General features: G+C 50.4%; 2 protein-coding genes across 2 annotated transcripts; one reads left to right on the top strand and one right to left on the bottom strand.

The window, feature by feature from the left end:
- Positions 1–5,475: 5,475 nt before the first annotated feature.
- Positions 5,476–9,647, bottom strand: MRPS11 (mitochondrial ribosomal protein S11). Its single transcript, XM_075713698.1, has 6 exons — positions 9,595–9,647; positions 9,250–9,363; positions 8,793–8,882; positions 7,895–8,024; positions 6,392–6,457; positions 5,476–5,944 (listed from the first exon to the last, which is right to left on the bottom strand). Exons 1-6 carry the CDS (start codon positions 9,645–9,647, stop codon positions 5,837–5,839), a joined length of 561 nt encoding a protein of 186 aa, XP_075569813.1. The 3' UTR covers positions 5,476–5,836.
- Positions 9,648–9,709: 62 nt separating this feature from the next.
- Positions 9,710–12,430, top strand: MRPL46 (mitochondrial ribosomal protein L46). Its single transcript, XM_075713697.1, has 4 exons — positions 9,710–9,919; positions 10,358–10,553; positions 11,118–11,291; positions 12,004–12,430. Exons 1-4 carry the CDS (start codon positions 9,710–9,712, stop codon positions 12,252–12,254), a joined length of 831 nt encoding a protein of 276 aa, XP_075569812.1. The 3' UTR covers positions 12,255–12,430.
- The last annotated feature ends 9,823 nt before the right edge of the window (positions 12,431–22,253 follow it).

Below are 22,253 nucleotides of genomic sequence, written 5' to 3'. Positions count from 1 at the left end.
TGCCCTATTTTTTGGGGGGGCTGGTCCCGAGGTCAGGGTAGGGCCCAGATATTCTGCTGATACCTGCGGCAGCGTAGGTAGGTCACTGGTTCAGCCCTGACCGGTGAGTCCTTAATGCTGGTAAAATCCCCCTTTGTAAGGGAGAAGGGGCAGCTGGCAGCCAAACAAGGTCTCCTGTAACATAGGGCAGACAAATGTCATGTCAACAGCGCGATTGTGCAGTGCAGCCCGCCTGGCTTCGGGCAGCAAAGTCCTAGTTAATCTCTCCTCGTCCTGCCTCCTGCCCCTTAAACCCCCAGACAATGGCTCTGCCCACGCTGGCTTCTTCCCCGGAGAGGGCTCAGATTTGAAGGAGATGTCGCTGCCAACCCGCTGGCTCTGATAAGGGCTGGGGAGAGCGGCTCTGCTGTGCAGGTGCTTGACACCCAGCAGGGTTTGTCCCAGTTTTACACTGGCCCTTCGGTGACAGCGCTACTGCTTTTAGCTGCAGGATCACTAGGAAGGGGATCTCCCCAGCCGGCTGCACTGCTTCTCTTGCAGGGATTTCGGTAAACAGGGCTGGTTTTACAGCCATGTCCAAGGGCAGATCATTTCGGAGCATCTCCCAGCGCTGGAGTGGGCTGCTTCCCGGGTGCTGGCATTACAGAGAAGCCCAGAGGGCTGGCCCATCTAAAGTCATTTGCATTCCTTGGTCGGCTTGACCCTGGCAGCTCAGCAAACTGATAATTTACTTCTGTGGATTTGGCAGGAGCAAAATGAAAAGGCAACATCCAGGTCTTGGGAAGGGGCTGCGTGAGAGCCATGGCTGGCAATTAGGAGAGCGAGTTGTTTGCCTGCAGGCTGGTGCATGAAGAGATGAGAGTCCTATTTCACCACCTCATCTGGGGACCTGCTGAAGGGGCTGGAGATGAGTGGCTGGGGGATGAAATATGTACCTTTCTCCTGCCTGGGGCCCCAAGTTTTATTTGTTACCTGGAGTCTTGTGTGCGGTGGGATGCCTGGCCTGCTCCTGCACAGAGGAGCAGGCAGAGGGAGAAGGGGCCAAAAGCTGGAGTCTTTAGCGATGTGGCTGGGAGGTGCGGTGGACGTCAATCCCAGCTGCTCCAGTTTAGAGTTTGGCTTTGCAAAATGAATTGTTAAGTGGTGAAGCACAGAGGAGGGATTTCAGAGCCAGCTTGGAAGGGGAAGGAAGGTTTTGAGGACTGTCATTTCTGCTTGAAGAGGCTTTGGAGCAATTTCTAAATACAGCTTTTCGTGCTTTCTTTAAAATGGTGAAGTGATAAGCCCCAAAGAGCTGGCCGTGCTGGCAGGGAGGGCTCCCGAGCAAGGCCACCCTGCGCTTCCGACGTGGAGGTCTGGTGGGGAGAACAGCAAAGGGGAGTGCATCTAGCCTGATCCAGAAGCATACCTGCTGCGGGAGAACCCTTCCCTGCATCCTTCTCCTAATCTGTGCTGGCTCTTGAACCACCAGCTGGGAGATTTTAGCCTTAGAAAAAGTTTTGTTGTTGTTGTATTTTCCTGCATTTTTGCCTCTGTCTTCTCTCTCTTTCTGGACTCACCTTTTTGTCGCCCACATCTTTGCTGAGCATTCAGCCCCTCGCACCCAACCCTTTCTCCCTTCCGCCTCCTTTCTCTAGAAAAGCAAGCTGTGAAGCTGCTCCTGGGAGCAGCTATCCCAAGTAACGGCTGCTGGGGCTCTGTAGCTGCCGAGAGGTTTGGGTCCGGGTCCCGGATCTGTGCACAGCTTCCGACTCCTAGTAGATGTGGGCGTAGGAAGAGAATGATGAACTCCAGAAAAAGAAAAGGACCCTGCCAAGTGGCACTTGCGGAGGGGGAGCTTGGAGAGCACAGCAGAGGAGGCGTGAGTGGTTTCAAAAAAAGGGAATAGCATCGAGGGTTGGCTCCCTTATGCACCTCCCCAAGAGGACCCTGCAGCCCTGCTTCAGCATCAGCACGGGAACTTGGATGCTATTAGGCAGTTCATTAGTAAAACCTCTGAGCAGTTTCTACTGCCACTGAGTACCCATTAATGCCTCTTGAGGGGAGAGGAGAACATTGGAAACGCACAAAAACAATCTGAGGGTCCTTGATCCTTTTTTGGTCTGAGAGGTCATGGGCTGAGGTTGGAGGGGCAGCTCGAGGGGAAGAGGGGCCAGGCAGGGACACCAGGCATGAAAGCAGCACCGTGATTATCTGCCGAAGTCTGAGCGCAAAAACATAACCTGACTTGAACTGTTACTTCTCAAAGGCTCCCGAGGGGTGCTTTAGGGTTATAAACACCTACTCGCTGACCCACTTTGCGCACATCCCAAGCCAGGTGTTCCCACACCAGAGGGAAAGCCAGCAAAACCTGCGCAGATGTCCCTAACAGCTGCAGCTGGGCTGCGGTAAACCACCCCTGCTGCTACAGTTTATTAGCACTGCAGGGTCTGTCCCCTTCTCCTTGCTGGCTTGTGTATAGAGTCAGCTGTTAAAGGACACTGACATCACTTAATTAATGGTTTAATTGAATCTTGCAAAGGGATCGAAATTGGCTGCCTGACTCCTGTCACCAAGATGCTCACATAAGAAACAGTAAATCACCAATTCAGCAGATAAAGCTGCAGCTCTAGGTAGAAAGTCCTTGTTGCTGGGGGTAGGGAAATAATTCCTCTTTGCAGAATAATATACTATTAGGGAGAAGGCTTGGGGCTATTTTCCCAAGCCACCAGGTGCCATCCCTGTCCAAGGGAAGGGTAACTGAGTTAGACTAACTCCCCAAGGTGGTATGGCACTCATTAAGGGGTAAACAGACCTGAGGTAACGTTTTATCTGTAAGTTTGTTTTGTGTTTCACCCCCTACATGATGGAGAAAGGTCCAGCTGGTATTTTAAAACAGAGGGCAAAACCCCAGAAAGACCAGGATTTAACCAGGATGAAGCTTTGTGGTCAGTGGCAGCTTCTGAGCTTGTTTCATGGAAGAAGGCTTCTTTGAGAGTAGGAATCAAAAGTTAGGAGGGAGTGGAGAGAAAAATGTCCCAAAGCAATGGGGAAGCCCAAAGGGAGTGGTTGTGACCCTCATGAGGCTGCTAATGCTGTGGCCATGCTACTGACAAGTGAAGTAATTGCTGCTCAGGAGGAATGTGAATGCTCAGGCCAGTAGAAAACAGTATTCCACCCAGGTGCCAAGAAAAGCAATTAGAACTGGTAAACACCAGCGGCTGACTAAAACCACGCCCTTTATTAATAGTTTCATCTGAAGGGTAAGGACATCATTAAGTGCTGTTGGTATCTATTAATTCCCTGCAAGACGAATAACAACAGAGAGTTTTAAGACTTCTTTCACCGTACAGCCTGTGCAAGGAGTGACTGAGCCCTTGCACAAGGTGGGAGAGCTTGCTTTGTGTAGCCGTGCTCTCCCACCTCACTGACGACTGCCCCAGGGGCCTGGGATGTGCTGCAGAATAAACAGCTCAGACTGAGGATTTAGTTAGGACAGGGCTTTGGGGGTGCTCCATCAGGGCAGGAGAGAAGGTGGGTGGAGAACGTGACTTCTGCACAACTGAAGCACTGTGCTGGAGAGCTCAGGGAGGGTATGTGGAGCTGGGGTTTTGGAAGACAAGCAAATTTTGTATGATACTGTACAGATTCAGCCGCTGAACCATGGAAAATAGTGTCAGCCGCTTCTGTCTAGGTCGGAGAGTGCTATATAAATGTCAGCTGGAGGAAGAAATAGGGGTAGGTATCAAAACTAGGCAGGGCAGACAGCAAGATAAAACTTCCAACTGTCTAAGCAGTGGCAGTGTATTGGTAGACTTCATAAAATGTTCAGAAATGCTCTGAAATCAGGAGCGTTAAGGAGTGGCCTTTACAAAGGGCACAGCCTTGATTCTAAGTCCGGATAAGACAAAGATTTATTCTTGTTGCTTTCTGACTCTCGAGTCATCCACCTACTCTTCCCTGAATTTCAGGAGGACCGCAGATCTCTTCCCAATCTTATTTTTCAATTTGTTCTATCATCTTTATCTGACGTGGGCACTTCTGCATTGATGCAACGAGCAGCTTGTGGTAGAGAACGGTAGCGTTGGGTTTTCTCAGCGTGTTAGACGGTACATCGCTGACAAGCCTGCCAGCGCAGACTGGTGCTCCTCCTTCCTCAGGGCTGGTCACTGTGCTCGGCACAGAAACCAGTCCAGCCTTGCTGTAAGGCACGTCAGCGTTCACACATGCCTTCCCCAGCTAGCTGCCCAGATACTCAGAGCATTAATCTTTGCAGTTTATAGCTCACCTGGTATCTTCTCCTTAAAAAGAGGAATATGAAGTCACTAGAAGCTCAGCCATATTTCTGGAGCGAGGGGGAAGCTCTTCTAGTGTTTCAAACATCTGTGGAAGAACATCTCTTCCTCACTGTCAAATCTGTGACAGCTCAAGGAACTTCCCTTTAAGATAGCCTACCCTCTATTCAAATTCAGACAGTTGGAGTAAGGTAGGGGATTCATCTGAATCTTGTTTTCTTCTCTTCTGTCAAATGCAACTCAACAGGCTCTTCTGAGCAGACTGATTTCTTTCAAAACCTACTGTATGCCATTCAGCCCCATGAAGGAGGTTCACTGCCTTGTTGCCATGGTACCCTTTCTCTAAAGAGGAAGAGAATAGTTAATTATGCAATTTAAGAAACTAAGGAGGAACGACAGAAAGAGGAATAATAGAAAGGAAGATTCTGGGTTGGTGACAGAACTGCTGGCTGCACCAAAATACACTCTGTTTACAGGAGAAATATTTGCCCAGTGCATGCTGTATACAGCCAGGGCTTTTCTGGCAGCATGGACTTCAAGGAGGTGCCCTTTGCTGGGCAGTGTGCCTCTGCCATCCAGGAAAGCAATCCTGGGGTCAGTTACTGCCATTACCTTCCCCGGTTAACGCTCCAGAGAGCCTCAGACACATTTCCTTGGCAGAAATTCTCTCTGGATGGAGCTGGGATAGCAATAACACATCACAGACCCATGACAAGCTCGTGCTGCCTGTGGATATACAGAGGTACAGTTCAAGACTTAGACTGTTTTAAATCTCCATGGCAGCATTTCGTTGTTCCTCAGGCCTACTAACCCTCTGCTTGCTTTGCCCAGGACCCCAGAAAATCCAGTTTGTGGTGCACAAGGCAGGACCAAATTTGACCGCAAGCATCAAAACTGGCAAGATCCCAGCCCCTTTAGGACTGGCATTTTCCATTTGCCAACAGCACTGGCAGGCCAGCTACAGCTTGGGCAAAACAAAGCACTGCAACAGATCTTTGCCAATAATGGATCCAGACTACAGTGCTCCATGCTGCGCGAAGAGGGAAAGTTGCCTCTCGCACGGCATGCCGAGCTCTGCAAGCCAGGGGGAAGGGGAATAGTTACCCCATACCTTGTTTCCACATGTGTGCAGTGAGAGAAAGAGGGAAGGAAGAGGATGTGCCTCCACGCAGTTGTTTACTACAGATGACTGGAAGGAGATCTAGACCTCAAGCTCCCCTTTCGCCTAACAAGGGCAATAATAGCACAGAGGGCTAGACAAGAGCCACACACAGTGGTAAGAGGAAGAAAGCAGTCGAACAAAATACTTCTGGGAACACAGCAGCTGTCAAAAGACCAACATTTTAATCAACAAACTTTGTACACAGGAGGCTTCCCACTAAGGGAGTACACATATTCCTGCTTTTACCACCAGCTTCTACCACCTGGTCTCTCTTCAATCTTTCCTCAACAAGTATTTCCAGGGAGGCTGGCTTTCCAGAATCTGTCACAGGAGCAACGTTCAAGCCAGTCCCTGTTGCATGAACTGATGTTGAAAGCTGTGTGTCTTTTCCACTCCCCTCTCACATTCGCCTGGCTTTCCGTGGGCGGCAGCCGTTGTGTGGAACCGGTGTGTTGTCAGTGATGGAGATGACCTCCAAACCTCCCATAGTCAAACCCTTGATAGCAGCCTGGAAGAACAAGACAGCAGATGACACGCTGTTATCAATACATTGAACAGCAGAGAATGGAAGAAGCTCAGGGGAAAATAGTTTGGTCCCCCATCCGAAAATGAACTTGTTCCAATGGTTCTCCTTTGTAATTATCTTAAAAATAAGTAATTCATATCAGAAAACCCAGTTCAAACCTATTTGCTCCAGTTCTTTCATCAGCATTCCCACCAATTTTCCTACTTCAGTTGGAAGAAGTCCCAAATACAGCTTTTATTCTGCTTCCAAAGTGATATTACTCTAAAATTCTAATGATTCTAGAATTTCATTACTAGGCACTTGAGTGATGAATTCTTTACATCACCTTCAGAAAAACCATGTTAATAGTATAGTCATGAGACCAGCCTGAATTTAAAAAACCTGAATGATGTCTGAGAAAAAAATATGAAAAGAAACTCTGACACCTACTTTGCGTCCTGGTCCCAGTCCTTTCACCATGACTCGTACATGCAATACACCCTTCCCACGTGCTTTCTGTGAAAAAAACAACTGGTCAGTATTCTCTTTAATACAACTACTGCTGTTCTGGCTCCCCTGGAGTCTTTCATTCCCTTCTGACCCACTATCATAGTATTCTTTAAGTAAAAATAAAAAGTAGGTAGTAACAGTTAGAGAAGACAAATATGGGGATTATTGCACAAAGACACTAGGAGAAAAGGAGGCCTGGATACAGCCATGGCAGTTTCAGGAGAACTTCTGTGCTAGGCTTTCAGCTGTGTGCACAGAGAAAGCTTTAAGATCAAACTGTCTGTGACCTGAAGCCAGGGCAGAAAACGACATATCCGTGCATACGTGACTGCACTGGCAAGGGACTAAAAAGAACTAACTCAAAGTTGTTTTCCCTTCTCTAATGCAGTGACTTTTCTCCTGTGATCAGTGGATTTCTTCTAGAGGATAAATGAAAAAAGCAGGCAAGCTTTATATTTGCTGTGCAGGAGTCCACACCTTTAGTGCAAAAATTCTAGGGGCTTGCAAATTGAAAATGAAAAACACCTGCTGTAAAGCATAGCTGTGCTGCCACCACGTGGACGGAGCTCCTCTGGTTCTCTCGCTTTCTGTGTTCTGGTGCAATTAATGTACTAACAACTTTAACAGTGACAGAATAAATCCTGCCAAGCACAGCTATGCAGCTACTATGAGGCTCTGATGAGCACAGATTAATAGCGAAGATGTTCTTGCAGTCCTCCGAGTCAACCACAATAAGCTGTTGGCCAGCAGTGGCACCAAACACCTCTGACATGAAAGGCTGGAGCGAGTTCCACCTAATTTAGCATGAGGATTTTCAGTTTAACCTTGCCTCATTCTGCTGTAATGAGGACTGTGACACAGCCAGCCTCATCTTCTCCTGCCACCTGGACACCCACATAGTTTTTTAGAAACAATTACAGTAAACTCTATGCAGCTGGAAACTACACATGCAAGGACATCACCTTCTCTGACTGGAACTGCTGGCAGCAGCTCAGTTCTCCTGTGGCAGAGAGCAAATATAAAACATTCAGCCAGTAATTACAGCTGCTTCTCAGTCCCCTACAGTGCAAAAATTGAACTGCTGCTGATTCAGGGGCTACATTTCCAAAATGGCTGAGAGATGTTCACTTAGGAAAAAAAGGAGCTATGCAAACTGCAGCTAGAAAAGGTTAGGATCTAGGTTACATTTCCCAGTCACAACCTGCACAGCTAAGTTCACCCTCTGGGCATTTCTAACTGCTGTTTCAAACACACTTTGTCTGTGTGAAGATGTGCAGTGTGTCAGATGAAGCCAGGGAAACTGTCAGCAAACAGCTGTGTGCTGCTGGAGCGCTAAGGAACAGAGCTGGACTGCTGCCTGTGAGCGAGGCATGGACCCAGGGAGGCGGGGGAGGCAGTCAGCGCGCCCCTCTGGGAGGGCGAGACTCATCAGCGCAGACTCACCACTGCTGCTGCCATGGCTGCGGTCTGTGCCGCGATGGCCGTTCCCTTCTTGGCATTCTGGAAGCCTTCTGTGCCACAGGACGTACGGGCAAACGGCCTGTTGTCAAAGCTGACCACTTGGATGTGGGTGCTACAGAAAGAGAGGGGCAAAAGAAAGAAGCAAGCTAGAACAAAGCTTTATTCTCCAGTTTCTCACCTTACTGGCACGGCTTGACACAGGACTCCTGTCTCCCTTCTCCAAGCCACCCTAACGCAGCATTCCCTTTCGAGGTATCCTACCTACACGAACCTGCTGCAGAGACCTCCCAGCAGTGACCCGCTGGTTGCCCCAGAGAATCTGAGCGAGGTGGCAAAACCTTTCTGGATAAGATATACTTTATGCAGGTACACCTCAGGTACTGCTTAGCCCTTTCAGACCCACCTCTCACTGTGAGCATTTTACCTCTTCTGTTTATTAAAAAAATGCACAAAACATTTCTAGAACTTGAAAGAGCTTTAAGAAACAGTAAAATATCACACTAAGGATCACTAATAAAACACAACCATCTCTCATAGAGAATATGACAATTTTTCCAACAGCTGTACAGCAATAGTGCTAGAGCAGAGGGCTGGAAGTAACTTGCCATTAAAGCCATCAGCATCTAATTATTCATATCAGAATGCAGTCAAAATGTGTAAAAACAAACTTATTGCTGTTAAAGACACTATAAGGACAGTTATGCTTCCTGAACAGCACTGAAGTTTGAATTCAGTATTATTATCTTGTCAGTCATCAACACCACTCCCCTGGCTTTTTTCCTTTGAGCCTTTTGATCAAAACAATGACTGGCCCAAGCCCGGATACGTTACAAGCTTTTATTTTGCCTGAGAGCAGGAATGGAGCTGCTCATTTGCTTACTTGTTGTACGTAGCTTTGATGTGAGCTATCGGGATCTCTTCATAGATTTTTCCATCCCATCTCATGGAGTTCCTCTGCAGGATTAAAGGGCTGAGGAGCAGAACAAGAGTTATCAGGCACTCACTCTTTAAATTTTGTGAAGTTTTATTTCATATTATGTGAACTATCGGGATCTCTTCATAGATTTTTCCATCCCATCTCATGGAGTTCCTCTGCAGGATTAAAGAGCTGAGGAGCAGAACAAGAGTTATCAGGCACTCACTCTTTAAATTTTGTGAAGTTTTATTTCATATTGGGAAAGATAGAAGGGATCAAGTCTCCAAAAGACGCAAGCTGCGTTTGTGATTGAGTCAAGACGCTTCCTTTCCTTCCTTGGCTGAAAAACCACCGGAGGCAATAAAACCTCTCAGCAAGATGCAAATGGCAGAGCCCTCCCGGCGCGGCCTGGCCGTCTCACCTCAGGTCGGTCTCGCTCTGATTCTCCGCCTCCTTCGCGGCCGCCGCCTCCGCAAGGTCCTGCAGCCTCTGGGGGCCGGTGCGTAGGCCGCAGCACAGGGTGGCAGCACGGCCCCTGCGGGAAAGAACGGGCAGCCGGCGGTGAGGACCCCGGGGCCTCCCCCGGGCGCTGGTTGCGGGGCGGGGGAGCGAGCCGCAGGCCCGGCCGGGGGGTTGGGCCTAGCGGGGCCTCCCGTGCCGGCCGCCATCACGGGGAGGGAGGACGGCAGCGGTCAGCCCAGAGCGAGGGGGGCCCAGCCCTGTCTCTCCCCCCTCACCGGGGCCCGCTCCCGCCGCTGCCGCTCACCCCCGGGCCGCTCCGAACAGCCGTTGCCAGGCGACCGCCAGCGCCGCGCTCATGGCGGCTCCCGTAGCGCTCGCGGAGGAGCCGCCGCAAGGCACGATGGGAGGCAGGAGGAAAAATGGCGGCGCGCACCGCGGGGCATTGTGGGCCGCGCGGCAGCGTAATGGCGGCGCCCAGGCAGCGAGCGGTGGGTTGGGGTCGGTGGCTTTGTACTGCTGCCGCCCCTCGGCCGTGGCGGCTTTTCGGGGCGATGTGCCTGCTGCGGCTGCCCCGCATCACGCAGCCCCTGGAGAAGGAGGAAGAAGAGATGGCGGCCCTCATGGGGCAGGTAGAAGCGGGTGCTGGGGGCTTGCTGACAGGAAAATGGCTGCCTCAGGCCTGGAGTGGAGAGCACCCTGTGGGGCTGGCAGCCGCGGCCAGTCTCCGGTAGCCAGCCCCGGAGGGTGACAGGGAGGAGCTGATGGTCCTACACAGCCAGGCTCGGGGCACCTTGGGTGGTGTCGCTCCCCGCCATGAAGCGCCTTTGGGTGCTCTGTATGTGATTTGCTCCCTGCACCATCTGTTGTGGGTCTTGGTAGCGCTCCCATTGCCTTCCTCAATGCCGTTGGTGTCCTTGATAGAGGCTCTTGCTGCGAGCAGAGAAGTCCCGTTCAAGCTCAGGGAAATTCACATCATCTTGCGTTCACTGAGGTTGAAATAATTTAATTCTGCTTGCCAAGTCCAGCCTGTAGTGCTGGTGCCTTAACTCTCTGCATTGCCCTTCTAGATAGAGCTGGAGAAAAGCCACTATTCAGATCATGAAATCCGCAAGCTGGAGGAGGAAGAGCAGCTCAGGAGGAGGAAGGAAAGCACTTATGATGATGACGATGAAGCACCAGGCAAAACGGTCATCATGGCTCAAGATCTAGAGGACAAATGGGAACAGAAGTTACTACAATTTGAAGCTGCTCCACGGATAACAGGTACAGGCTGAAGTTTGTGGTGGGTGAGAACACCCCGAATGTCTGCCAAACGCAGCTGTGTGCAATTCAGTGGAAGAGAGGTATTTGCTGAGACTTTTTTGTTCTAAAGAGGGTCTTGATTCCATGGCAGCACCATTAGCGCATGAGGAATTAACTGACTGTCAAGGGAATCAGTGTTCCCATGCTGCAGAGTGCATGTGCACACAACCTTATCAGAGCAAAGTGGTGAAAATGGATGTTGTTTCCAGACAAGAGAAACCTTGGGTGTCTTAGTTCCCGAGCTTGCCTAGCACTCTTGTTGATTTTTTGTCAAGCTGGAGATCCAGGCCGCTTGCTGTAGATTCCCTTTGGAAATGAAATGGGTAGAGTGCAGTCTAGCAGTGGGTTCCAGCTGAATACTGCTTCCAGAGCGACTGAGAGCATTTCTATCTGGATTTTTATCTTGTTCTGTGTGTTTGTGTATTATTGCTGGAAGGGTGTGAGATGGAGAGGGGCAGCGAATCAAGGGGATCAGACCAGTGCTGCCAGGAGACTTTGTTTCCAGCATGTGTTGGGTTTTGGCAGATGCTGATAAAAACAACAATCGAACATCGTTGAACAGGAAGCTGGACAGTAACCTGATGCTTCTGGTGAAACAGAAAATCGGTAACCAGGAGCTGTGGCTCCTGCCTCAAGTGGAATGGCAACCTGGAGAGACACTGCGAAGCACTGCTGAGCGAGCCATGGCTATGTTTTTGGGTATGTAGTTTGCCGTGTGCCTGGCCATCCCTCCTCTTTGTTCCAGTGGTTTTCTTCCCGTGCCCTGTCTGAGGGATATTTGCCATCTACTATAGAGAAATCGCCTCCTGTATGCTGGGAAAAGGCATTTCATGGCAGAGGGATGGAGCTCAATGGGGTGGGCTTTCTGGCAAGAGCCACAATCCTGGGTAATCGGCTCTGTAACTGTGTACCGTCGCAGAGCAACTGCAGTGTGTGGGGCTGACTGGGCTGGCAGACTGCGAGTTGGGATCTCTGGCTGCCAGCAGCTACGGTGCCGGGTCTGGCCCTCACAGTCTGATGCTGGAGCATCATCAGATGTCCCCTGAATGGTCTAGGCTTGCTCCAGGTGTACGGCTTCTCTTTCCCTCTTGTAGCCCTGTAGCAGCTTTTGTGGCAGATGAGTGATGGCAAACCCATGTGTCCTTGCTTTTCATTGTGGGTTGGTAAAGCTTGATACCCTCTCCCTCCCTCTCTGAGGGGACTCGCTGGGCTCCAGGACAAGTTGTTTTTTCATAAGAAAACATTACAATTGGCAGTATTTCTGCTAAGAAGAGGGAACAGTCAGTCTGAACCAGATACAAGGAGTGGCTTCTGCTACCTTTTTGTTACTACAGGAGAGCAGTCACTGTTGCTCTGTGTTCTTATGTCTTGTTTTCTGTTTTCTTTCTCTTCTGTTGCTGGGATCTTGCAGGAGATCACATTCAAGCCAAAGTTTTGGGGAATGCGCCATATGGAATTTACAAGTATAAATTCCCCAGGGCCATCAGGACTGAGGATAACGTGGGAGCCAAAGTATTCTTCTTCAAAGCATTCCTCCAAAGCAGTGATTTGTCACAGGCAGAGCTGAAGGAAGACTATGTGTGGGTCACAAAGGATGAGCTGGGAGATTACTTGAAGTCGGAATACCTGAAAAAAGTAAATCGATTCCTTCTGGACTTATAAATGACAGGCTGTGCTCCAGCAGATGGGGAAGATGTGGGACATGGCTCCAGGGAGGAGCACAGCTGCTGCTTTGCGTGGTCTGTGTGTATGGGATGTTAACTCGGGCTCTGGAGGATAATTTGCCTTTGCCTTATTTCCCAATTCTCTTCACCAGGCCTGTACTAAATAAATATTAAAACTTATACTCGGAAGTGAAACTTTCCTCAGGGAGTTGTGTGTTCTTGTTGAATCCTCCTCCACCTCTCCTGGAAATGCATGTTGCAATCTTTTCCTCTCCCAAGTGTGCGATTCCCTGGGGCTGCAGTAGCCGGGAGGCTTGCTCTCCTCACCAGACTCCTGTCAGTCTAGAGCTCATACGGTTTCTCCGAAGCAATGGCTAATGCTTGTTTCCGGCACCTGCTCTTTCATGAGAGCAGCACTGGAGGGTTCTCTGCGTGTCCAGGTGGGAACAGACCCTCCTGGACATAAGGCTGGGCATGGTGGGTTTCTGGGGAGCTGGAAGCTGGGATATTAACAGTGTATTTATGTTTAATCTGTGTTGGAGCTGCCTCTGGCCTAGAGGCTGTGATACGTGGTGGCCGTGTAGGACACAGATGCATGAGGAACAGGCAGCAGCTCTTTCTTTAGATGACTGCTACTTTCCCCCCAACACTGCCCTCCTCTTGAAGCCTCAAGCTGTAGCAAAAGACACTGAAGGAGGGTAACACATTAGCAGCAGCTCTCTGGGCCGAGAGGCTAATTTTTGCTGGCGGGGGAAGGCTGCGCTAGCATTGCTGTGTCCTGGGAGCAGCCTCAAAGGTGGCTCTGGGGAGTTCTTGGCTCCTATTCCTGCTGCGTTAGGCTGGCGCTGCTAACCCAGCTCAGCCAGGTCTGCCTCAGGTAGCCTGACCCTATTACTCCAATTTCTTTATTAGAAGATCTATCCTGGGCTTATATGGTGCTGTCTCACTTCTCTGGGGCTGATTCTATTTCTTGGAGGTTTTTTTCTGGTTGTAAATGTTGCTGTTTGGTAGTCAGAGTGTGGGCCCAGTGCTGGCTGGACCTTGCAGAGAATCAGCCTTCTTCAGCAGCAGGGAGAGAGGGAGAAAATAGCTGTCGTTAATCATTGGGAGAGAGTTCGGCCTCCGGAGGTGGAACTGGAGATTGCTATATATATTTTATCAATCCTTTGGGAGCTGTTGAGCTGCAGGCCTCAAATTAAAGCTATCCTTAATCACTCCACAAGCCATTGGGGTGGGGGGTAGCACAGCAGCCTTCTATTTTCTAACGCTGGGCAGTTTGGGAGCTGCAGGCTTGCCATAAATTACCAACAAAGCAAAACTTGGTTTCTTGAAGTACCCTTGCAGGCCTGGCAAGGAGGCTGTGTCTGCAACAGAAAGCACTTGCAAAGAGGAAATAAATGTGGAGCAGAATATGTGCCTGAAAAACTAGATTTTTTGGCTTCTGTCTGAGGTCAGTGCTGCTGAAGGGGAGGCTGTTGCCTTCTCCAGGACTGAAAGCTCCTGCAGAGGGGAGAGGCGAGTCCTTCCCCTCAGGCTGTGCCCCGCCAGCCTGGGGGCCGTGGGTGCTGTCAGCTCAGGATTAGGCTTTTCTCTACCACCCTGTTTCAGGCCGTCGCTGGCTCTGTAGCACGTGGGCCCTGAGCAGAGCTTTGTGGGCACAGCCCACAAGGGCACGCCTTTTGCCAAGGTCTCTGCCCCATTTCCCATGCCAAAGGCAGGGTTTGTGTTGCTGGGGTGAAACTTTCAAAGCGTATAAAATGCTGTTTAATCAGTGCTTATTTGCTCTCAAAACCAGGAGCACAAAGTGAGAAAAGGCTGTACTGAAATCTTGCTGATCTCCAGACCTAGGCAGTTCTTATTCTGTGGCTTGCTCAAGCTACAAGTCTTTGGGCATTGTCTGTGCTGAGAGAGGTGTAGCTCCCTCCAGCAGTGGAAAGGTCAGGATCAAGAGACTCCATTTTTTTTTATATTTTCCTTGGGCTCAGGCCTTTGTTCTTACAGGTAGCACGTGTGTGAGAAGCTTGGTCTTTTCTGGAAGCTGAAATTGTTGTTTTCTCATCACCTAAACCACAAATTCCTGCTTGTATCCTGCATAGGAACAGCGCCTTTTTTTTTTTTGTTGATTTTATTTAAAAACCCTCAACCAGTTGCTGCAAGCAATCCCAGATCCTGCAGCTCGGGTGCTTTTGCTCAGTTCTTCTGTGTGGCCTGTTCCCCCCTGCTCCGGCCTCAATGAGAGGGAAGGTTTCCTAGCAGAGAGGGTGGTGTGTATCTTCTCATCTCTACTCCCAGAGGTCCCACAGTAGATCACTGAGGCTGTTATTTTCCCTTGAGAACTTGGTGGCTGCAGGCTGTCTTTCCACTCATTGCAAACCTATACCCGTACTCCTTGCAAAGTTGCAGAAATCTGATCAGGCAGGCTGGTGGGATATATTTTGCTGGTTACTACTGAAAGGATAGCACAAAGCCTTAAAACCTTTTCAGGGCGCGCTTTTCTCTCTCCTGGAACAGAAGCAGCCTGTCAAGTCGTGGCTGGGAGAGAGCTGCCACAGCCATGGTGTGCCTCCTGCGGTCCAGCACAAAGAGCAGGCAGAGCATTTCACTTGTGTTGAGCACAAAACTCCCCTTGCAAATGTGATGGAGAACCAGGCGAGTGTTTGCCTGGGTGTTGGGGGAGTCTGGAGCTTGCTTGCACCCAAAGCCTGGAGGGTGTTTCTCACCTTGGCAAAGGCCTCCTTCATGTGAGATCTCTACCAGAACCTGAAGCCGCAGCAAGTACCTGGGAAGGCAACGAGTTTGCTGTGGCTCTTTAGTGCAAGGCACAGTCAGATCAATCGAAGAGCTCTCCTGTGAAGTGTGCACCGGAGAGAGGTGTTTTGGAAAGGACCTGTGACTCCTCGCTTTGAGAGCAGCAATGTGGGGCTCATCTAAGAAGTCCAACGTAAGATCAGTGCTGCAGCTGCCGGGGCCAGCATCTGAGCGTTATCTTCCCCTGACTGCGCACATCGGGGAGGAAGCTGGAGAGCAGTCAGACTGCGGGGACCTTCTGCTCCTCAAAGCCATTTTCAGCAGAGGACGCTTCCATTCATGAGGGTGATAGACAAAAGCCAGATCCTTCCCCCCTCGAAGCGGGAAGGAGGCGTATCAAGATGACCTTTCCCTGGTGCGATACAGTCCAGCAGCTGTTGCTAAAAGCCCCCAGGAGCAGAAACAAATGAAAGGATCAGTTGCAGTCTAAAACTCCTGTATCTAAGTCATTGCTTAAGCCACCATGTTAGAAGAGAGAGATGAAGGTTTTCTTTGTGACAAATTGGATGCTGGTACTCCCCTCCAGTGAAAGAGAGATAACAAGTCCTAATAAAACCACTTTTCAGCTTCACAAACACAGCTTTCCCCTACTTCCCCTACAAAATATCTTCCCTGGCCGATATCCCTCCCTGTCTGCGGGAGTTTTGGGGATTGGTGCTCTCTAAGCAGAGCCCTGCTCGTGTGTTTTGTGGTACAGTTAACACTGTGAACTGTTCAGAACTGCACGCTTTCTAACATAATAGGAAGCTGTTATTTGTTGCTCCTCCTGGCTGGCTTCAAGCAACCAAAGGCTTCAACATTTGGAAGATAAATACATGCAGACCCAGGAGAGGCTGCCTGAGCCGTGGACTATACTGCTTCCTGCTCTCTGGAAACCTGTGGGAGCAGAGATGTTATTGCTCCCAAACACAGCCATGGCCTTGTTAGAGCAGGGAGAGCTGTTCTGGTGGAGCGAGCACCCTGCGGCATCCCTCCGGGCCGGGGCAAGGGGTGGGCTGGCTCGGGTGGGTAGGAGTTAGGCTGTCCTGGGGCAGCCTGTGGGCACACTCCCTGTCCTGGAGGATAAGGTGTCTCCAGCAGCATCAGTCACTTCACTTTTGTTCTATTCAAGCTCCCGTGTTTGTGTTGGAAGGGGTCTGCCTCTTTGGAAGGAGTTTTTCTGGTGGTGCCTGGTGTTCCTGTGAGTGCTGCCCATTCCTGCTGTGCTCAGTAGCCTGCAGGAGAAGCAGCGTGGGGTGCTCTGCTTGTGGCAGCCCGGAGACCCACCAGAACATGGCATGGAAAATCTGTTTGAGGTCACCAGTGATATGAGTGGATTAGGTCTCATCCTTCTGTTTTGAGGATTCCTTTCTCCTCCCTTTTCTTGTGAAATCATCCCTGTGTCTTGACATAACCAGCATGCTGGAAGGACACGGAGTGGGGCAGGCAGAAGGCAGCGCTTGAGTGAATCTCTGCAAAGGTAAGAATGAATATAAAAGAAGGGGAAGCTATTAGGAAACTTGGACTCAGGGTAAAATTGCTCTAGAAGCTTTGCTGATAATACCCAATCCTTAACACCAAGCCCTCAAAAAGCAAAGCAAGGAATTTGTGAGGCGAGTGTAGAATGCTGACAGCAGGAAGCCCCTTCAGGTAGTTCTAGATCCGGCTTTGCTGTCAAGGCTACTTTTCCCTAACAGATCTTGGAGGGGTATAAAATCCTTTGGCAAGACTTCATAGGCAGTGATCGGAGAGCCAGGGGCATGTCTCAATCGAAATATGAAGGGTTATTCAGCAACATTAAAATGAAGCTTCTTCAAAACCCAGGCAAGGCAATAAAACCTTTATGCAGTGTATACAAGGCTCTAGGACTCACCATCACAGCCTAGTCCAGAAGCAGGACAGTGTGCTAGCAGGAGCTGGCCCTTTACCTGGCTACCACGAGCATCCAATCTCATAATTAACCGAGGCGAAAGTTTAGGAAAAGATTTTACAGCTCACAATTTGCAGCTTAAGCTGATCTCTGCTGGAGATTAGGGTGAGAGCCGATGTCGGAGGCTGGTTATCTTGTGTCTAAGGGCTGCTGTCCCTCTCAAGCGTCAGGGCAGAGGGAAGCTGGGGATGTCGGGGCAGGAGGCACAAGCCAGCACTGCTGCTGGGAGGACGGCGAGCGATGTCAGGGCCGAGCGTGCGTGCTGCTGGCCTGCTCCCACCACGTGCTGCCTGCCTGCTTTCTGCTTGCTCTCATCTATCAAAGTAATTATGCCCATTACATTTCTCCTTTCAGGTTTTACCCTCCCAAATGTTATTCCACAGCATTAAACCTGTGGGGGAAGTGAATTATTGGGGAAAGTAACTAGATGTAATCCAGGTTTAATGGGCACATAGAAAAAGCACACTGGGTTGGGAGGGTGGCTCAGCCGGCGTCCTGCTTCTGCAGGCAAATAGAAATTTATCTTGATGTGTGTATATATCTAGCTTCGTGATCTGTGAGCTCTTAATAATTGGTTTGGTGACCTGCCGGCAGTGTTCTCTCTCTGTAGAGCTTTCCCCAGTCCCCGGTTAATATAATGGGTCACAAATCCCATTTGCTTTTGAATTCTGAGTAATCCTTTTGTTAATGTCGCCTATTGCTTTTCTGGAAGCATTGGAGGAAATCAGAGCCATGTGCTAATCAGTAAATCTGGTTCTGCGTGTTTGTAAGCTGCTGCCCTGCCCTGCCTGCCTTTTCCAAATGACTGGTGTGGCCCATTTGTGTCAGACCTAACGTGCCCCTCTGCAGAAGAGCAATCGTTTCCCAAGCCATGGTATTAGCAAATGGCACGGTCTGCGAATGTTGGATGAGCTTGAGGAAAGCAGCGGGGTGCGATGGAGAGTGGGCAGCTGAGTGATTAGGGGCTTGGTGAGGAGGGAGGCTGGGAATTCGGGGTGTCTGATCCCACCAGTGCCCTGTGTGGAGGCGCAGTGAGTTCCCCATTTCAGGGTGCAGGACAAGTGACTGCTGGAGGTGGCACCCTTGGGGAGCCACTTTTCCGCTCCTGCTCCACCAGTGCTCACAGCTCAGTGTCCAGTCTTGTCCCCTGCGCAGAAGTAGGGGATGTGGTGCAGCAGAAGGTGCCCTTCCAGCAGCATGCTAGAGGCTTCTGATCTAGCAGGGGCTGGAGGCAGTGAGCAGGATGGACGTTGCCTATCCCAGACCCTTCTGGATTTCATATCGCTTAATTTTCTCTGCCTGGGAACAGGACTGTGGTGAGCTGTAGCTGTCTTGCCTGCTCTCTCCTGCCTTTGTGGGTGGGTAGGTATGGATCAGAGCCCTTTCAAAGGGACAAGAAGCTGACATGACCAGCCCCTAAGGTGTGCACAGATATGCCCCTACTGAAGGAGGGGTGGGAGAGCATCAGCCCCCCACATTGCCTGGAGACCTGTAAAAGACTCCAAATCACCTGCTGTTGTGCTGACCCAAATGCTACAAGTGGCTTGTAGGGACCATGTTCCTGCTGCATGGATTGAACTGTGTGGGAAACTCCGGTAGTGTCTGCAAGTGCCAGAATATCCAAGTCACAAAGTCAGCGTTTCTTGATTATTTTTTGTTTATTTCCTGATTTTCTATAGGTTTTCAGTCTCCTACACAGCTGACAAGGTTCATCCTTTGCCCCTTTCCTTTGCGTTTCCATTTGTCTCCCTATTTTTAGCCTGTCTGTGGCTTTTTTCATGCAATGCCTGGGCACTGCTTTGCTTGGAGCTGCTGACAACGATGACATGACCTTGAAGGTAACAGTGTGCGGTGAAGCAAGATGTGTTGTATTTAGTTAGCTTGCTGTAGCTGGGTGTCGTGTTTGCAGCCCGGGCAGGCACACAGCATCACCTTCCCTCGTTCCTGGGCTGTTTTCCCCTAACCGTTCCCACCAGCATTTGGGCTTTTTGACTCCAAAACTCTCTCCCTGGCCCTGGCCCAGAGTGAGGAGCACGGTGGGGAGCTCCCCAATGCTGGAGGCCTGATAAGCAAATGTCGCTGGCTCTAATTTAAGAGCTAAATTCCCCCGAGGATGGAGGCAGATGTCGTTTGCTGCCTGTGAAACAGCTCAGTGCTAGGCACTAGATGGCAGGCAGCGACTGGGAAATCCCAGCCATGGAGCTTTCCTTCCCTTTCACCCTTAAAATCACCTCCTGCTCCAGCTCTCACATGTTCCAGTGTAGGAACCTTGTATGGAGTAATCATCACCAATTTTTAACCACTGTGCCCAAGCTGGGTGCCTTGCACGTTGAAGGATCCCAGCGACTGGCAGAGGGTTGTCTTTGCTCCACGGAGGCCTGACAAGTAACCAGAGGCTCAAAGGAGTCTCTAGGGCACAGAGAAGAGGCAGGGAGAAGGCAGGCAGCATCTGAGGATGGAGGGTGGATGGCTGGCGGATGCTGAGGGCTGCCTAGGGTGCTGTGCAGGGCTTAGGGAGGGATGGGTGTGCGGAAGGGGTGCATCCATATGGGGTAGGGATAGGGGCAAAAAATGATTGTAGGTGTTTGACACAGGCAAGGAGAAGTCAAGAAGTCCTTGAGGATGAATTTTCTATGGCCTGGTTGTGCAGCGCTTGCTCTGGAGAGGGCAGTGAAGGTGTTTCCAGCAGTGTCCAGGTTTCAGCCACACGCGGTCCCTCACCTTGCGAGATGGAGTGCGGTTGCCAGACCCTGGCTGTGGGACTCAGTCACCAGGGAGGGCCTGATCCTCTCCCTAAAGTGGCACAGCATGCCTTTGATTTACTTGGGTTGGGCTTTGGGGGTTTATCCCCAGAAGTGGGCATAAAGATGCCTTACCTAGAAGAGGGGATGTATCTCCCTGCCTACCCCAGTGATGCAGCATGGGCTCCCATGCACTGTTAGGGGGCAGGAGTGACAAAATCCTTCCTTTATCTTCCCTTATCTGCCAGGGGTCTGAGTTCAAAGTGTCCCTGGGCCCTGCTGTGTGCTGCTCCCACCCCTATGAAGCTCAGGGCACTATAGCCCCTGCGGTGCCGGGTGCCTGGTTGTCCTCTTCCCAGGCACCGGCGCAGAGCCGCAGCCCCTGTGCCAGAGGCTGGGTGTTGTAGGTCCCCTGTAAGCACCTTCCAACAAAAAAGGGATTATCTATAGCTTGTTAGAGTCCTTGCAGGGAGGGAGAATAAGGCTCTTTGCTCTGAAACGTTCTCTTTCCTGGGATTACAAGATAATGCATATGAAACGACATTAGCTCAGCCAGGTTTATGGATTATTTGAAAATCAAATTCTTTTAATCTCATCCACCATCTGGCACCAGCGTAACAGCCAGCAGCGAGCTCGCTGCCGCTTCCACCCTGACTGCGTCGGAGTGACTGGAGCGCCAGAGCCAGCGAGGGACACTAGTATCCCTGATCACCGCTGTGCGTCCCGGCACCAGCGCCCAGGCCACCCTGTCCTGATTTCTTCCCAAGACAGCATGGAGGTAACACATCTCTGAGGAACTGGGAGCTCATCTTGCTGTGCACTGGGAATGAACAGATAGGTCGGGAACACCTCGCTGCTTGTGCCTGTGTGTCCATGAGGCTCAAAGCCAGCAGCCAGAGGGGTCCCCAGGCCTCAAAGAAAGGTTAAGATCCAAGCAGGGGACCTGCCAGTCTCACTAATGTGATTTGTGGCGATCTCCCGGCTGGGCAGGGAGGGACAAGGGCGCAGGAGCTCCTTGCAGGATGCTGATGCAGAGCTTTATCCAAGGAGGTTGTGGTCCTCCTTGAATATTAATTGGGAGCTGCCAGAGTGCATCTGGGCTCTGTGATGGGGCTGGAGGCTCCTGTGGGTACCAGGGAGCCAGCGACAAATCGCACTGTTTTCGGGGGACAACGCGAGCGGGCACGCTCTCCCCAGGGAGCAGGGCAGGGTGGAAGAGCACGCTGAAGATGCAGCATGGAGTGCTTGTGAAGCATCGCCGTCAGCGGCACTGTGGAGGCCAACCTGGCTCAGTGTCTGTGGCTTACAGGTTGGGGAGCAGATGGGACCGATGAGCGGTCAGGGGCCACCACGGGAAGTTGGAGCCACCAGAACTGAGGACATGTGAGTGTGCGAGGGGTGCGTTGCTGGGCACTGGTGTCCCCACTCCCTGGGTACAGTTAGCACCTCCCTGGGGAGGAGACAAGGTTGGGTGGCACCCTGTCCTTCTTCCAAGAGTGAGCCAACCCCCCAGCTGATTTTTCAGATGCAAAGCCAGCCGTGCTGCAGAGGTGTTTGGTTATCATGTTTTTGGTTTCTTTGCTGAGCCTCAATAGGACCATCTGTCTTCTCCTGTCTCCTTCAGAACACTTCTGCACCTACTACCAAGGAGCGCTATAATCTCAGTACCCATTTAACATGAATAAAAAGCCTTCTGGGACAATAGGTCATGGTTAGACAATTTAGCTCGAGTAGAGAAAAGGCCTTTATAGCTATGAATACATGAATACTTAAAATATATATATAACATTGGTTAACATCAGGACATATAAGCATAATATATATTTAGCACTGGGCTAGCAGTCTGTTCCTTGACTCCCTCTACAGAAGGCTGTAGCTGTTCTGCCTGTCAGCTCTGTCCCGGCGGCTCTTCGTGGCTGGAGTCACAATTTGCACCGCTGCCCGCTTTTGCTCAGCTCTCCATACAGACAGCGGCTGTTATGGGCAGAGGGATGCTGGGGGGGTGGTCTGTGGCTGCTCCTCGGCGGGCATCGGGATGCGAGAGGTGAGGATGCGGCACCTCTGTCCACGGGTAAGGAATCGCACACAGAGCCAGGCTGGTAGCTGATATGCCACGCAGCAATTAGCTCCCATGATTTGTGTGCCCTGAAGACAGTCGCATGCAAGAAAAAAAACCCTAAAACAAACAAACAAACAAGAAGAAGAAAAATGAATAGCTTTAAAGAAAAGAAAGTGTAATTTCTGTAGGTAATTAATTACTAATTATACCATCGCAGAATTGTCTGTATCATTAAAATTTCTTGGTTTTTCAATACATTGTGGTTTTAATTAAACAAATCCTTAGATTTTTTTTCTCCTCCTTTGTAACACAAATTCATTTTTTTATTAGTGCCAAAGAATAAATTAATTGTGTAATTAGTGACTATTACTTTGTCACTCCTGGAAGGATTATTTCCAGGTTGTATATATGCAGTGGCTGGGGAATGGTTATAAAATGCTGTTTGATACCAAGACTCCCTGGAAGTACCTGTCTGTGGCT

This window comes from Pelecanus crispus, chromosome 7, assembly GCF_030463565.1.
Source record: "Pelecanus crispus isolate bPelCri1 chromosome 7, bPelCri1.pri, whole genome shotgun sequence".
NCBI lineage: Eukaryota > Metazoa > Chordata > Aves > Pelecaniformes > Pelecanidae > Pelecanus > Pelecanus crispus.
The sequence above is the reverse complement of the archived record's forward strand: the minus strand, read 5'-3'. Positions and strand labels throughout refer to the sequence as shown.

Bases quoted from the DNA above. Each gene is read 5' to 3' on its own strand.
- MRPL46 (XM_075713697.1), top strand. From the start codon at position 9,710: ATGGCGGCGCGCACCGCGGGGCATTGTGGGCCGCGCGGCAGCGTAATG. The intron at 9,920-10,357 runs GTAGAAGCGGGT...TTGCCCTTCTAG, and splicing joins TGGCGGCCCTCATGGGGCAG to ATAGAGCTGGAGAAAAGCCA. The intron at 10,554-11,117 runs GTACAGGCTGAA...GGGTTTTGGCAG, and splicing joins AGCTGCTCCACGGATAACAG to ATGCTGATAAAAACAACAAT.
- MRPS11 (XM_075713698.1), bottom strand. From the start codon at position 9,647: ATGAGCGCGGCGCTGGCGGTCGCCTGGCAACGGCTGTTCGGAGCGGCC. The intron at 8,883-9,249 runs GTGAGACGGCCA...TCTGCTCCTCAG, and splicing joins CAGAGCGAGACCGACCTGAG to CCCTTTAATCCTGCAGAGGA. The intron at 8,025-8,792 runs GTAAGCAAATGA...CTCTTTCTGTAG, and splicing joins ATCAAAGCTACGTACAACAA to CACCCACATCCAAGTGGTCA.